This window comes from Carcharodon carcharias, chromosome 12 (assembly GCF_017639515.1).
Source record: "Carcharodon carcharias isolate sCarCar2 chromosome 12, sCarCar2.pri, whole genome shotgun sequence".
Classification (NCBI taxonomy): Eukaryota; Metazoa; Chordata; class Chondrichthyes; order Lamniformes; family Lamnidae; genus Carcharodon; species Carcharodon carcharias.
The window spans coordinates 60,684,836-60,700,992 of NC_054478.1; the positions used below are offsets into that span (position 1 = coordinate 60,684,836).

Genomic DNA, 16,157 nt, shown 5'->3' on the forward strand with positions numbered 1-16,157 from the left:
TTCTGTGCCATTGAAGCACAACTGGAGTGCACTTGGCCTGGTTGTTCACTGCTAGAAGCAAATGGACGCTGGAATGAACCACAAAGAATGGCTTTGGTTTTGTTAGCATTGAGCCGAAGGAAACATCGCCTGATCAAGCAGTCCAAAAGTACAACAGCACTTCAGAGTCAATTAAATTTAGGTGATATGTGAAAGCTGATCCTGTTTCAATTAATGCTGAGGGTTACATGTAAACATTGAGCTTTCAGATGTATGAGAGAAGGAAAGGGATAGAGGGAAGGGCAGTTGATGCAGCCATTTGGCTGGCCTCTTTTTAGAGATAAATATGTGCATAAACTACAATCAAAGCAAAATATTGCAGTTACTGGAAATCTGGGCGAAAAAGCAGAAAACTCTGGAAATGTTCAGCAGATCAGGCACCATCTGTGGAGGGAAAAACAGAGGGCTGGATTTCAGGGAGGCGTATTGCTTGCACGCCTGTTGCAAGAGTCAGCTGGCAGCCAGTGCATCCGAATGAAGCCCGGCCCACAGCCATAATGCGCTGCCAGTGGGCTAAACGAACAGAGAGTGGGGCGAAACGAGTGGAGAGTGGGACTTCCACTCCTCAGTGGAGGGGAAGACAGGCTCTCAAGCTGCTGGCCAATCTGATTGGCTGGCAGCTCTAGCAGAGCCAGTCCTCAGTAGTGGACTGCAAGGAGGCCCCTGGGTAAAGAGGGCATGGATCCTGGAGAGAGGGATGGCTAGGATATTGGATGGGGAGGGAGCAGGGAGTCGTTGTGGGGGGGGGGGGTCAGGGGTTTGGAGGGCAGCTGGGTAGGAACAAAGAGCTAATCATCATGGGGGGTGCCCCAATGCACACAGGGCAAAACCCCCCCCCCCCGCCCCCGAAAGATCTGCCCCCCCTCCCTTTTTCTTCCCAGATTTTAAGCAGTTTTCTTAAAGAAAATGGCCTACCTACTACCGCCTGCCTGTCCATGCCTACCATTTTATGGTGTGGGCAATTTATTATTTCAGTCACTTGGCTTAGTAACAAGCTCAATTGGCCATTGGTTATTTATTTAAAAATGGTGGCCCACCCACCTACTGTATTATGGGAGATATATGCAAGGTAAAAAAAACATAACTACAATCATCATGCAGTAGGTTTGAGTTAATTTCTCCACGTGAGCTAATTCTGTAAGGCAAATATGTTGGAAAAATATTGTCAATGTTTTTGTAAATATGGTGGATAAATTCAATTTTTGGACTATTTTTTAATGGTTTACCAGTGTGCTCAGTCCATTTTCTTTCTCCTCTCCTTTCCTTTGGGCCAGAATTTTCACATCAAGCGGGGGCTGGCCTGGCACGCCGATGCATAAAAATGACACGCATTGATGTTGGGCACACATCGTTCCGATCTTTCATTCGGCAGGCGCACACCAGAGGTGGCTGTGCGCCCACCAAACTGTCAAAGGCCTGTTAAGGCCATTAGGAGACTAATTTAGATAATTGACAGGGCTATCCATCCAATTTTAAGGTTGGTGGGCAGGTGAAGCGCCCAAGTGGCCTTCGCGTTTTACAGGAAACCTCATCCACAGGTGGGATGAGGTTTCCTGAAGGTTTTATTAAATAAATAAATATATTTTACGCAATTCATAAACATGTCCCATGGGTCGGCATGCTGGACATGTCCCAGTTCATGTGACAGTGTCACATATGGGGATGTGTGTAAATAATTTTTAACTTTGTTTATTAGATGTTCTCAACATGTTCTTTCTCTCCCTGAGGCAACCCGGTGCCTCAGGGAGGTTTCTGCACTGTTTCACGCACATGTGCAATGGAACTCAGGCTCTGATTCCCCCCCCCCCCACCCGCCTGCACAGGTAGCACTGAACACTACTGTGCGTCACACTGGGCTTAATTGGGGCGCCTAGGTAAAATGGCGGTGCTGAGCTGATCGTGGGCGGCGATTGGCTCCATGCCCACTCCTGATCGGCCCGCCCGACATGGGGAAAATTCTCCCCCTGGGGCCCCTCTTCTTTCGCTTGTTGATATATAATTATCTTAAACAACTAGCATTTTGTAGAGGATCACAAGTAAGGGGTCTGAGCTTCAATGGAGTCCGTAGGATAGCTACTGCTGTTTTCAGCTGAGGAACCATCTTGTCCTGGAAACATAGTACAAAGGCATTTTGCATTTGTTATGAAATTCTTTTTGATGCAGACTATACCAGAAAGTGTCAGAAAAATTAATATTCATGCATCATTTAAATGTATTTCTGGCTTTGTGATACTTATGTTTTTGAGCATAGAAGAGGAAATTTTCTTGTATAACGTGGTAACATTAAGGGCCATTTCCTCCACACTTCTATGAAATGATCATAATCAAATATAATATAAAATGCCACCATGTCAATGCAAGACTTACCATACCACTGGTATCCACTTGTTTAATATGATAATAACTTAATAAGGAAAGAATGCAAATCTGAAACTGGCTATAGGTACTACATTTACCAACAGGATGTGTTTTCATTTTTACATTTAAGAAAACGCAATTGGACCAGCAATGTTCAAACTGAGGAAGGCAATAAGAATGCCACAGTTAGCTCGAAGAAGCTGGGCATCCGAATTTACATTGCATGTTTTCTCCATTCATTATAATTGATTCATTCATTGGCATATTTGATATTTTTCAGATGAGAAATGTTTTTTTCAAAAAAATATAAAGCAAGCAGTGATCAGTTTTTTAGCTTTTTCTTTCCTCCTCGCTCTTCTCTTTTGACCATTTCCCCTTTTGAAGTGTTGATGCCTGCGAGGATGCAGTGTGCAATGGACAATGTGAGCCTTCAGTACCTTCTATAAATGACCATTCTTCTTATGTCAGCTTAGAGGGTCTGTATTTAACAAGTTACTTGACCAGCAAGAGCATCTTAGCCAAATCCGAATGGCCTTGGCCAATATCCACATGCACTTCCAGCAAGAATCTCTGAGGAGAAATCACAATTGCAAACGCTGACTTTTTTAAACCTTCCCATCCTATTCTAGTCATGGATGCTAAGACCAATTGTAGCATTTGTACTCCACGGATATTGTGACCTCCTGATATTGTTCGGCTTCATGCTACTTTGGATAATATTTTTTATCCTCTAGTTAACTGGCAAAACTGTTCTGTAACTTATATTTTCAAGATTTAAAAAAAAAAATTATTCTGTTCAATATGCTTTCAGTAATAGATTTCTTGTCCTTTTTACCAATAGCAAAAAATCCAAGCCAAAAGCCCCGGCACCACCAACATTCTCCAAGCATGTTGAGAGTTCTTCAACAGCCAAGAGCCTAGAGGGTGAAAATAAAACCATGGAACAGAAAGACAGTGTCTTGAATACATACATCGATTTGACAGTGGTTCTGCCAGGAGGAATGGAGCAATCAACCAATATAAATGAAACGTTGGTGTTTTTGTACCTTTCCCACATTCACCTATAGTGAATATTTTTAAAACTTGGTGGTTTGTATTTCTACTGAGACACTTTTTCTAAAGCTTCTTGTCTCTCTTCCAATCAACATTGTGACTATAAATCATATAATCACTGTGGCTATTAAAGATGTGACCACTAAATTTATCACATCAATTAATGTTAATATGTTATGTATGTGATTGCACATGCAATGTCTCCACATTAATTCTTAGCACAGATTGGTTGGGTGCAAGTTTGAAAAAGATTGTTTACAAATAGCTCCTTTTGATGCATTAGACTTAATATAATTTTCTACCAACTCACTTCAGTTTGCAATATACAGAAGTTTCGAGGTGTTTTAAAGTACAGATTTCACGTGCTATCTTAGCTCATGGCATGTCCCAAGTTTCATTGCATTTGTGGATTCATGTATTGACCATCTGATGTGGTTTAGGACACTTCAGTATTGGTGACTGCTGGGGCTGAGATCAATTCTCGAAGGATGGTGGGACAGAAGTTATTGGACATGGATTGAGTGACGTGTGGTCTGAGAAAATTTAAGAGGCCAGTGAGCTGCTGCATCCTTCATTTTCTTTGATTTTAAGGCCAAATTATGGAATTGTAGAAGTTGGTTGCTAAGTTTTGCTAATGTGCATGAAATACTTCTAAAAGTTTATCTTGCAGGGATTTGTGAAATATACTTTTAACTGAGAACAGTTGGCTGATCATTTAGCAAATAGTTCCAGGTTTAAAAAATTGCTCCAGTAAATCTTTCCATTGAGATGGAATATAGATTGTGGTAGCAATAATTGGATAGCTCTTTCAAATAGACTAAATAACCTCCTCCTGTGATTCTGTGAAATAAATTCACTGTTAAATCCAAATGTAATTGGAAAGTAGCTACCGTGGAAAAAAATCTGATAACATTGAGCTGAGGAGGATACATTATCGTCATCAGAAGAGTCCCAGGACAAAGAGGCTACCAAAACCAGATGAGACTATTAGGCATCAGCTCATAGACCACCAGTTGCAACGAAAGATCAAAACCAATCCATTCACATCACCTTTGCAGTAACAGTCCTCGAATACCAATCCATCTTTACCCTCTATACTGCAAGGAAAATCCCCCAGACTCAAAACAATATTTGCTCAAGTGCTACTTAACATTGATGGCTGATGGCCTCACCATATCTCATTGGAAAAAAAACTCACATTGTTCAGCTATTATAATTTTGAATGTCTTCACAGACTGGTATCACAGAATAACTTCACTCGGCATGCTACCTAGAGTTTATTTGCACCCCCTTTACAGTGTTTAGCAGGGGGAACGAGTACTTTATTCATATCAGAAACATTTAAAAAAAAACTATTTAAGTGTACTTTAAATCTTCTATCTTCAGATGCTTGCAATATTACATTAGGTTAGTAATGGCGTAAGTCCTGTAATTCAGTGATGATTAAAATTAGCATGCCCTCCCATTATACACTTCATAGAATCATAGAATAATGCAGCACAGAAGAAGGCCATTCAGCTCATTATACCTGTGCCAATTCTTTGGAAAAGTTATCCAATTAATCCTTTCCTCTGCATAGAGCAGTTAGTAGCTCAGTATTCACTTTTATAAAAAGAAATGTTTTAATTTCATCTCACTTGCAAAATTCAAAAGTAGCTTTATGTACAAACAGAAATTTGTGGGAAGAAAAAGAAAGCAATCTTTTTGTTCACATCTATTATTAGCACAGAATTTAGCAGGACAGAGTTAGTGTAAGGTTAATATACTTCACAACTCACCAATGCCAGAAGTTAAACCCAATAAAATTCCCAGAAGTATAATAAGCTCATAGTTGCTAACCTTCAAACCCCATTTGTGTACTTTCCTGAGAGCTGAGAACAGCTGGTTGAATTTGCTTCATAAAGCATTGTCTGTGCTTACATTGAAAAAGCATGTATGTGTAAAAGAGATGACTGCCAATGCAATATGGGACAATCTGTCATATTCCAAAATAAGCAGATGTTTGGCCCACCCACAAGCAGCACAAATGGAGGCAATAAATACTTAAGTCTTCATGAAAAGCAGTTAGCAACTTTTAATATGATATATGACAGTCACTTGCTTTATTTGATCAATTTTTTTCTCAACTGACCTTTTCTGTTCTAGACATGGTATATTTGTCCTTGTTTTTGATTGTTCTGTGTCAATGACCAGACTGATCTGAGATTGTCTGGATAGGTTGTTCTGAAATGAACTCTTTCAGTGGCAAAACTGTCCATGATTTATAAATAAAGATCAAAGTTCACTAAAGGATTAAAATTCAAAATGGAATCATTTCCCTTTAAGCTTAGTTACGAAGTACCTCAGCCCTTGATATGTCTACTGTAATGATTAAGCATTTGGATTCCTGCTGACCATTCCTGATCTGAGACCAACTCCAAACTCTTACAAAGCATTAATTGGTTTTAAAATGTTTGTCAATATATGTTTTCTTTAAAGCAAGTTACCATTGTGTAGCCATTCTTGTTTACATCAGTGTTAATTATAGCTTTCTATTCTTGTAGGCTATTAGACCAACTGGTGCAGTCAGCTTGACCCATGTAGTTGTGATGCTTTATTCTCCACAATTAAACACTCCCAACCCACCAGAAGCCATGCAAACTGATGAGGGAAGATAAAATAAACTACAGCCAATTAGAAAAAATTATATCAAGGGGACACCCCCCACTGTGCCACTCCACCCTCTGCAATCAAAACTAGCCCAGGAGATCTCATTGCCCATGACTTTTAATACTTAGCATGTACATCTTGTATAACATGATCTCTGCCCCAGGCAGGAATTGTGTTAGCTCTCCTTTGAAGGTACAAAGCATCACTCACCACTCCAGTCTACACTTTATTCCAAAGTTCTGTTAACCTTTGGTAAAACTAGATCCATAATGCATTGATCAGTGACAAAAACATCTCCGTCTTGAATGCCCCTAATGTTTTAAACAATTGTAAACAGAGCTTTATTTATTATCATCTATCCTGGCTCTCATGCTTAGTGTACTTTTTTTTAAAACAGTCAAAATCTGTTGAAATCTGACCACATCCAATTATCAGATCGAGTCACAACAGTGGTAGTGTGGGCTGGTTAAATCTCTTGTTTTGCAGTTTGTTTGTAACAATGAGCTGTTTAACCTGACACAAACATTTGTTTTCTTTCTAGCACACCCATGATGGATTTGCTGATTTTCCTCTGTGGCAAATATCATTTGAATCCATCAAGTCATACTATAGAATTGGTGGGAAGAGAGAACAATCAAATCCAATTCAAACCCAACACTTTGATTGGGACATTGGAAGTGGAGAAAGTTATTCTAAGGCAGAAAAATGTGGAAGAAAAAAAGAAGCCAATTTCAATGATGCCTGAGGTTTGTAAAGTTGGAATGGCAATAAAGCGTGCAAATAATTTTAATAGGGAAAATTCTGGAATTTGTAATAAATATGTTTAACTGAAAGTATAAATCCTGCAGAAAATAAGCAGCAATATGTAAAGCGAGAGTTTCTGCTCAGTTGTGTTTAATTTTTTTTTAATTGAATTGAAATTTTCTGAAATTGAAGTAATTCGTACAAAATATCATGGCATTGTAAGTGCAATTTATCAAGTTTCACCAATCTTCTCCAGTTTAAAAAGAATCGCACTAGAAGCAGGCTCTTTTACATAAAAGTAGCCACACACCCAGGGTGAATTAATTGCCATTAGAAGTTTCTGTTAATTGGGCTTGCTTGAGGGCCTTTGAATAGGATTTAAAGATTAAGCTTTTTTTTTTGGGTGCAAAGACACTAACAGGTGTGTTTTAGAAGCTACTTAATCTATTCTTTTTAAACTCACTGTGCCCCAATATAAGTGGCAAATAGTTTGTATATTTTTAAAAATTCGTTTTCAGTAATTCAAAATCTGGTTACCCGGGTGGTGGATTGTCACTGTGATTTCAATGATTATTTTTGTGATAAACCCATTTTCAACCATGTTAACTAAACTACATCACATGACCACTCTTAACTGAATCAAGGGATACGCAACTTTATAAAAAGAAAATTTGGTCCCTGGCAGATTGTACATTTGGTGACATGCAAATGTGTTTGAGCAGAAACGCAAAGGAAAAGAGACAGTTCTCATAGCGAGTGCAAGTTTGGGTGCAATTTACATATGGATCACTGGTGCCTAAAGTGAAAACTCTACCCCCCGAGTATTTGATTTTATATTTAAAAGGTGTATGTGTACACCAGAAAAGTGTAAAGTTTATGTGAATGGCATTTGGTGGAATAGCGAAAATCCTTTTTTATAATGAAGTATAAAAGATGTAATTAATTCTACTTCAAATGATTTAGGTATGTAAACCTTCCTTCTTTGCATTTTCTTCATCGCGGATAAAATTTCCTTCTTTCTTTGCCATTGATTTTCCTTCTATACTGATCCAATTTGAAAATAATTCTTATTTTAGATTCAAGATTTCTCCTTTTGTCCAAATGGTCTATTTTTTTAAAAATGAGAATGGACAAGTGGATGAATGAGTGAATGGGTAAGCTGGCAGGATGGGTAGGTGGGTGATGTAAGTGGGTAGGGTGGCATGTGGGTAAGGCATTGGGCGAGTGGATCAGTGAGTGATTTGGGGTCTGTTCTGTAGTTACCCAGGAGTTGGACAGAAAATCCTAGTCTAACATTTCCTGGGTAACTATTTAGGTAAGTCCCATGGAACTGTCCGAAGTCTGACTCTAGCTCAGATTTGGAGATGTTCATGGAGGGGTCCCAGAGAGCAGGGGAATTGCTGTCAGGTGTTCAAACTTCCCGCAATTCCGACCGAGGTCAGCGCATCAGACTTCTGCAGTGTCCCATCACACATCTTTGGTTGTACCTCTGGTCTCTGAGTCCAGCTGATGTGGGCTATCCATTCCAACTTCTCACTAGTTTCAGCTCTGAGCCAGCTAAAGCTAAGTGATTGCAACCAACGGATCAGGTCAAAGCTCTGAAATCTTGCCCAGTCCAGTTGTGAATGATGGTGGGCAATTGAATAACTAACTGGAAGAGGAAGACACTCCATGAATATTTCCATCCTCAATAATTGTCGATCCCAACATGCAAGTGCAAAAGAGAAAGGTTGAAGCATTTGCAACCATCTTCAAATGGATGATCCATCTCGGCTCCCTGCTGTGGTCCCTGCTATCATTGAAGTCAGTCTTGAGTCAATGAGATTCATTCCATGTGATATTAAGAAAAGGCTGAATGCACTGGATATAACAAAGGCAATGGGCCCCACCATTTGCATCCCAGCTGTTGTGCTAACGGCTTGTGCTCTCGGATTAGCTGTGCCTCTAGCCAAGCTGCTTGAGTACAGTTACAACACTAACAACTACTTCACAATATGGAAACTTGTCCAGGTTTATTGTGTTCATACAAATGGCGGACAAATCCAATCCAGCCCCATCAGTCTACTCTAAGTCATCAGACTTCTTTTATTTTTATTCTTTGATAGGATGTGGGTGTCGCTGGAAAGGCCAGCATATGTTGCTCATCACTAATTACCCTCGAACTGAGTGGTTTTCTAGGTCATTTCAGAGGGCAGTTAAGAGTCCAACATTGATGTAGGTCAGGAGCCACATGTAGGCCAGACCAGGTAAGGGTGGCAGATTTCCTTCCCTAAAGGACATCAGTGAAACAGATGAGCTTTTATGACTCTCGACATTGGTTTCATTTCCACTATTACTGAGGCCACCTTTCAATTCCAGATTTAATTAATTGAATTTAAGTTCCACCAGCTGCCATAGTGGGATTTGAACTCATGTATCCAGAGCACTAACATGGGTCTCTGGATTATTAGTTTCGTGACACTATCACTACACCACCATCTCCTCACTGTCATTGACCGTGCTGTCAGGAACACTTGTTTATCAATGAAGTGTTCACTGATGCTCATTTTGGGTTCCAGCAGGACCACTTGTCTCCAGACCTCATTACAGCCTTGGTCCAAACATGGATCATCAGATAATGAAGCAGCCTATGCCCACGTGCATCAAGATGTGGACAACATTCTGACTTGGGCTAAGTGGCAAGTAAAATTGGCAACACAAAAGTGCCTGACAATGGCCGTTTCAACAAGAGAGTCTAATGATCTCCTCTTAATATTCACTGCAATGGCACTGCCAAATCCCCACCATTAACATCTGGCAGTCATCATTAACCAGAGACTTAACTAGACCAGTCATATACATACTGTGGCTACAAGATAAAGTCAGAAGCTGGGAATTCTGCATTGAGTGACCCTTGTCCTGACTTTCAAATCTAACCTCCATCTCCAAAGCTCAAATCAGAAGCCTGATAGAACACTCTTCAATTGTCTGTATGAGTTTAGCTCGACACCATGCAAGACAATGCAGCCCACTTGATTGACACCCTATCCAGCACCTTAAGTATTTGCTCCCTCCACCATCAACACAAGGTGTTGTAGAGTGTATCACCTATAAGATGCTCTGCAACAAATCACCAAGGGTTCTTAGCCAGTATCTTCCAAACTAGAAGTCTCTGCTGCCAAAGACATTAAGGCAGAAGGCGTTTGAAAACACCGCCATCTGCAAGCTTCCCTCCAAGTTGCATACCACCCTGGCTTGAAAATATATTGCCATTTTTCCATTGTCGCTGAGTCAAAGTCCTAGAACTGCTTGCATAACAGGACTGTCGGAGCACCTTCACTACACCGACTGCAGAGGTGGCTAATCACAATGTTCCCTCTAAGCTGCTTGGTGGCACAGCAACTGGAAGGTTACCACACAGGGCCGCGTACAAGTCAGCCTTTTAAGTTACCATGCATGCGCTGCCATGCAAAAAAGTTTAAAGGGCCCCTGAACTTAAACAGATCAGCTGCGCACTCCAAAAGAAAACGATGGGCATTGCCCTTGAGAAGGCGGTGGTGAGCAGTTAGGGATGGACAATAAATTCTGGCTTTGCCAGCAATTCTCATATCCCATGGACAAATTCAAAACGAAAATTCAATATAATGGGCTTAATTTTGCAGTCAGCAGCAAAACAATGTTTTTTCAGATTTTCAGCATCAGCAGTATTTTGCTTTATTCACAAGTGCTGGAAAAATAAAACAGGTCTGGCAGCATCTGTGGAGAAAGAAACAGTTAACGTTTCAAATGGAATGTGACTGTTCTTCAGCACTTCAGTGAAATAATGGTGCTTGCTGCTGACCTCAAAAAGCTGCCGACAAATATGTAATGATCTCTGTGGTGCTGGCTTTCCCTTTCCTGATGACAGTTTAAGTCTGGTGCCGAGTCAAGAGATCTCCATGAGTGCAGGAATAGATATGTCCACACAACTGTCATTTGAAGTTTTCTCAAATATCAGACCAGAAAGTTAAAAACACCAGATAATTGGATAATTTAGATAATTAAATAAATCATTGTTGTTGGATTGAGATGGAAGCTAAAAGATCAATATAAATAAACTTAAAAAAAATATTTTAAGTGATTTTTTTAAAAAAACATTATGGAGAAATTTGACATTTCACAAATATAGAATTAGCGCTTCAGGGCCATTAAGCATGCTTGGCAATGATTATGAAGTTAGTACACATTAAAAAATCCAGTTATACCTTATTCAACAAGATTTTAGCTTTTTTGAGAGTTTTTACGGTGAAACTAACAGTATAAGAGTGGAAATTTTCACGGATTCACTGAGGATTAGGGCTCGCACTTGGGCAGCAGGGAAGAAATGAGCTGGAAGACATCAACACCTCGCCGTCTGGAGGAGGGTTAAATCACTGACGACAATGCCTGGATTTCCACGGTATTTTGCACAGATGCAGGCTTCTGAAGTTGCTGTCAGTTTCAGTGGAGTAAGAATGATAAACATCCACCATTTTGCTGTCCTTACGACCACAAAATTTGGGCCAATCTGCCATTAATGAACTGTTTACTGGCAGTCACTACTACTTAAAGTAGAAAGTCGAAATGTTATGAAGAGTTAATATCTTAGTCCCGAGTTTAAAAACTTAGAAAATAGTGTTCTTAGTTTGACAGAATAACTATGGCCAGAATTTTACTGCCTGCGGGTGCACGCTCAACCTGAACGGCATGAAACTGCGTGCGATGACGGGCAAGCGTCCCGACCTCATCGCGCACTCGCGCAATACTTTGCTCGGCGGGAACGCGTAAAAGAGCACCCGCTGACAATTAAGAGAGCAATTAAGCCCATTAACAGCCCAATTGTCAGCAATTTTTCGTGGCCTGCCCAACCTTAAGGTTGGCGGACGGACCAATTGGCCAGTTGGACTTTACGTTTTTGATGAAACCTCATCCAAGGGTGGGATGAAATCCCAGTTGGGATTTAAAATAAAAATAAATATCTGGGGGATTTTTTTTTAACGAGGTCTGCTTTCAGGTGCTTGATTATGCTGCAAGGGCATTTTTTTGCAACCTTTTTTTGGCTTTGTTTTCACATTTGGAGGTCTGTAGCTCCCTGAGGCATCTGTCTGCCTTCCGGGCGCTCACCAACGCCCGCGGTAGTATCAGTGTCCACACTCTTCCGTCCCTAACAGCAATGCTGAGCAGTTCTCTCGTCATGTTTCACGCTGGCTGGCCATTAATTGGCCAGCCAGCCAGCGTGAAATTGTGGTCAGCAGCTGATCACAGGCGGGAGCACATTTTGTGTCCGCTTCCGGGCCCGCTGATTGCATGTGCCCGACCATGGGAAAATTCAGACCTATAAATAAAACGGTATCCCAGTTCCTTGGTCTCAGTAACTGGGGAGCAGTTGTATTCCATCAAGCATTTGATTATCGGCGGAGAAGAAAAGAGTTGACGTTTCGAGTCCTCATGACCCTTCGACAGAGTCATGAGGACTCGAAACGTCAACTCTTTTCTTCTCCGCCGATGCTGCCAGACCTGCTGAGTTTTTCCAGGTAATTCTGTTTTTGTTTTGGATTTCCAGCATCCGCAGTTTTTTTGTTTTTAAGCATTTGATTATCCCTTGCTATATTAACCCTTATAATTTCCATCTTGTTAACCAGATATTCGTCCAGATTTTTTTCTTCTGAAATTCAAAAATTTGTTCAACATCAATTGCCTTAGTTCTGAGTTTATTCTGTGTATTCTTTGCTTTTTAATCTCAAGTCCTACTTGAGGCTTGTTAGATTTTACACTGTTATCCACTTGTCTTGTTCTCAGTCCACAGTAAATTTACCTGTTTACATTTACATTTTCAATTCAAATTGACATTTTCAAAATCTAGCCATGCCTCATCTTAATCTTATATTCAGTTGAAAACAGTTGATGTTTTTGATGTCCTTGTGTAAATTCAAATTAAAGACTCATGCATCACATTTCTGGTCTCCTAATTCATCAAAGCGGAATGCCAAAAATTGCACATACTATTTCCATTATTTCCTCATCAATGATCTACATGACATCAGAATAAATTGTCTTAAGATACTGATGCATTAATGACTCAGCTTTTAATATTCACTAGCCAAAACTTGAAGCGTCACCTTTCCATGATCTTGTAATACAAATGATATTTTATACTTTTAAATCCCAAAAGCCTGAGCTTGAGGGAAAAAAATGGTGGCCCTGAAATATAAGCTGTATAAGAACACTGAGATGTACCTTGTATGGGATATTAATCAAAGAGCAACAGATCAATCCCTTGCTAGTAGACATCTTGAGCTTCTGTACTTAATCATCTTTCTCTTGTTTTTTCTCCTCCATGTCTGCTTTTCTCTTGAATTTTTCAAAGTATTTTCTTTGTTTTCACATTTTGATCTCTTGTGATAAAACACCATCTTTCATACCTTGCATTCTCAAAGTGAACTCCTTTGATTTATTTTCAACCAACCCATGTATTGCACCTTGTTGCAAGGTTACCCTTATGACCGACACAAGCCAAAAGCTTTTATTCAGCAAATTTTTAGTTAGCTGAGAAAACTAAATTCGGTTCATTCCTTGGAATATATTTTACTTTCGCCTGCTTGAAATTAATAATGATAAGACAATCGTGGTAAGGATTAGGTTGCTCCCAGTTTACAAACATGTGAATTAGGAGTAGGCCATTCGGCCTTTGATCCTGCTCTGCCATTCAGTAAGATCGTGGCTGATCTGGCAGTTGCCTCAATCTATATTCTCACCTATGCCAGGTATCCTCAGATTTTTGACCAACAAGGGAGGCAATCTGCCTTAAAAGTGTTAATTGACTCTGCCTCCACCACTCCCTGGGGAAGAGCATTCCAAGGTTTCTTGACCTTCCAAGAGGAAAAATTTCTTCTCACCTCCATCTAAAATGGGAGACCCCTTATTGTTAAACTGTGGGCCCCCAGTTCTAGTCTCTCCCAGAAGGAGAAGCATCCTTTCAGCATCCACCCTGTCAAGTTTCCTCAGAATCTTCTATGTTTCAATAAGACCATCTCTCATTCCTCTAAACTCCAGTGGATACAGGAACAGCCTGTCCAACCTTTGCTCGTAAGATAATGCTCCCATCCCAGGGATCAGATGAGTGAACCCGCTCTCAATTGCTTCTAACAGGTCTATATCCTCTCTTAAATAAGGAGACCAAAACTGTACACAGTACTCCAGATGTGGTCTCGCCAACACCCTGTACAACTGTAGCAAAACATTCTTACTTTTATATTCCATTCCCTTTCCTTCAGAGGTCCCCAGCATCACAGATGACAGCCTTCAGCCAATTTGATTCGCTCCGTGTGATGATGGCTGAAAGCACTGGATACAGCAAAGGCTATAGGCCCTGAAAATATTCTAGTAATAGTACTGAAGTTGCTCCAGAAGTTGCCACGCCCCTAGCCAAGCTGTTCTAGTACAGCTACAACTCTGGAATCTACCCAGCTATGTGGAAAATTGCCCAGGTGTGTCCAGTACAAAAAGCAGGACAAAACTAACCCAGCCAATTACTGCCCCATCAATCTACTCTCGATCATCAGTAAAGTGATGGAAGGGGTCATCAACAGCGCTATCAAGCGGCACTTGCTTAGCAATAGCCTCACTGACAGGTTCTGCCATGATGACCCAGCTCCTGACCTCATTACAGCCTTGGGTCAAACATGGACTAAAGAGCTGAACTCCCAAAGTGAGGTGAGTGACCTGCCCTTGACATCAAGGCCGCATTTGACCGAGTTGTGGCATCAAGAAGGCCTAGCAAAATTGGAGTGAATGGGAATCGGGTAAAACTCTCCACTGGTTGGAGTCATACCTAGCACAAAGGAAGATGGTTGTGGTTGTTGAAGGTCAGTCATCTCAGCTCCAGGCCATCACTGCAGGAGTTCCTCAGGGGAGTGTCCTGGGCCCAACCATCTTCAGCTGCTTCATCAATGACCTCCCTTCCATCATAAGGTCAGAAGTGAGGATGTTTGTTGTTGGTTGTGCAATGTTCAGCACCATTTGCAACTCCTCAGATACTGAAGCAGACCGGGTCCAAATGCAGCAAAACCTGGACAATGTGCAGGCTTGGGCTGACAAGGGGCAAGTAACATTCATGCCATGCAAATGCCAGGCAATGACCATCTCCAACAGGAGAGAATCTAATCATCGCCCCTTGACATTGAATGGCATTACCAATCACTGAATCCCCCACTATCAGCATCCTGGGGTTACCATTGACCAGAAACTGAACTGGACTAGCCATATAAATTCTGTGGCTACAAGAGCAGGTCAGAGGCTAGGAATCCTGTGCCAAGTAACTCACCACCTGACTCCCAAAACCTGACCACCATCTAAAAGACATAAGTCAGGAGTGTGATGGAATACTCCCCACTTGCCTGGATGAGTGCAGCTCCCACAACACTCAAGAAGCTTGACACCGCCCAGAACAAAGCAGCCCATTTGATTGGTACCACATCCACAAACATTCGCTCCTTCCACCGCCGACGCACATTAGCAGCAGTGTGCACCCTCTACAAGATGCACTGCAGGAATTCATCAGGGCTCCTTAGACAGCACCTTCCAACCCACGACCACTACCATCTAGAAGGACAAGGGCAGGAGATAGATGGGAACAATCCCACCTGCAAGCTCGCACCCCCCCCCCCAAGTCACTTACGATCCTGACTTGGAAATATATTGCCGTTCCTTCACTGTCGCTGGGTCAAAATCCTGGAACTCCCTCCCTAACAGCATTGTGGGTGTACCTACGCCACATGGACTTCAGCGGTTCAAGAAAGCAGCTCACCACCACCTTCTGCAGGGCAGTTAGGAACGGGCAATAAATGCTGGCCCAGCCAGCGAAGCCCACATCCTGTGAATGAATTTAAAAAATTCCATTTGCCTTCCTAATCCTACCTGTACACTAACATGTTGTGATTCATGTATCAGGACACCCAGATCCCTCTGTACCTCAAGAGTTCTGCAATCTCTCTCCATTTAAGTAATATGCTACTTTTCTGTTGTTCTTGCCAAAGTGGACAAGTTCAAATTTTCCCACGTTATACTCCCTCTGCCAATTTTTTGCCCAATCACATAACCAGCCTAGATCCTTTTGCAGGCTCCTATATCCTCATCACAACTTACTTCCCTGCCTATCTTTGTTTAATTGAGAGACTCCATCTTTTTTTGGCTGCAAATAATGACAGAATACAATATAAGTTGGAGGTTTTAGATCATTTTGGGCAATTTGTTTCTTACTCAGAGAGTCCTTCATTGAATCTTGAATCTGGCCACTAATGCAATCTTCAAATTGTGAA

At 41.2% G+C, this 16,157-nt stretch overlaps 1 protein-coding gene across 2 annotated transcripts in view; it reads left to right on the forward strand.

Moving 5' to 3' along the window:
- cobll1b (cordon-bleu WH2 repeat protein-like 1b) overlaps positions 1-16,157 on the forward strand; it is a 192,715-nt gene that overhangs the window by 124,964 nt on the left and 51,594 nt on the right. For both annotated transcript variants that reach the window (XM_041201523.1, XM_041201524.1), the window contains exons 3-4: positions 3,239-3,427; positions 6,641-6,845. In XM_041201523.1, the coding sequence (XP_041057457.1) occupies positions 3,239-3,427; positions 6,641-6,845 (394 nt within the window). The remainder of the gene's footprint in view (positions 1-3,238; positions 3,428-6,640; positions 6,846-16,157) is intronic.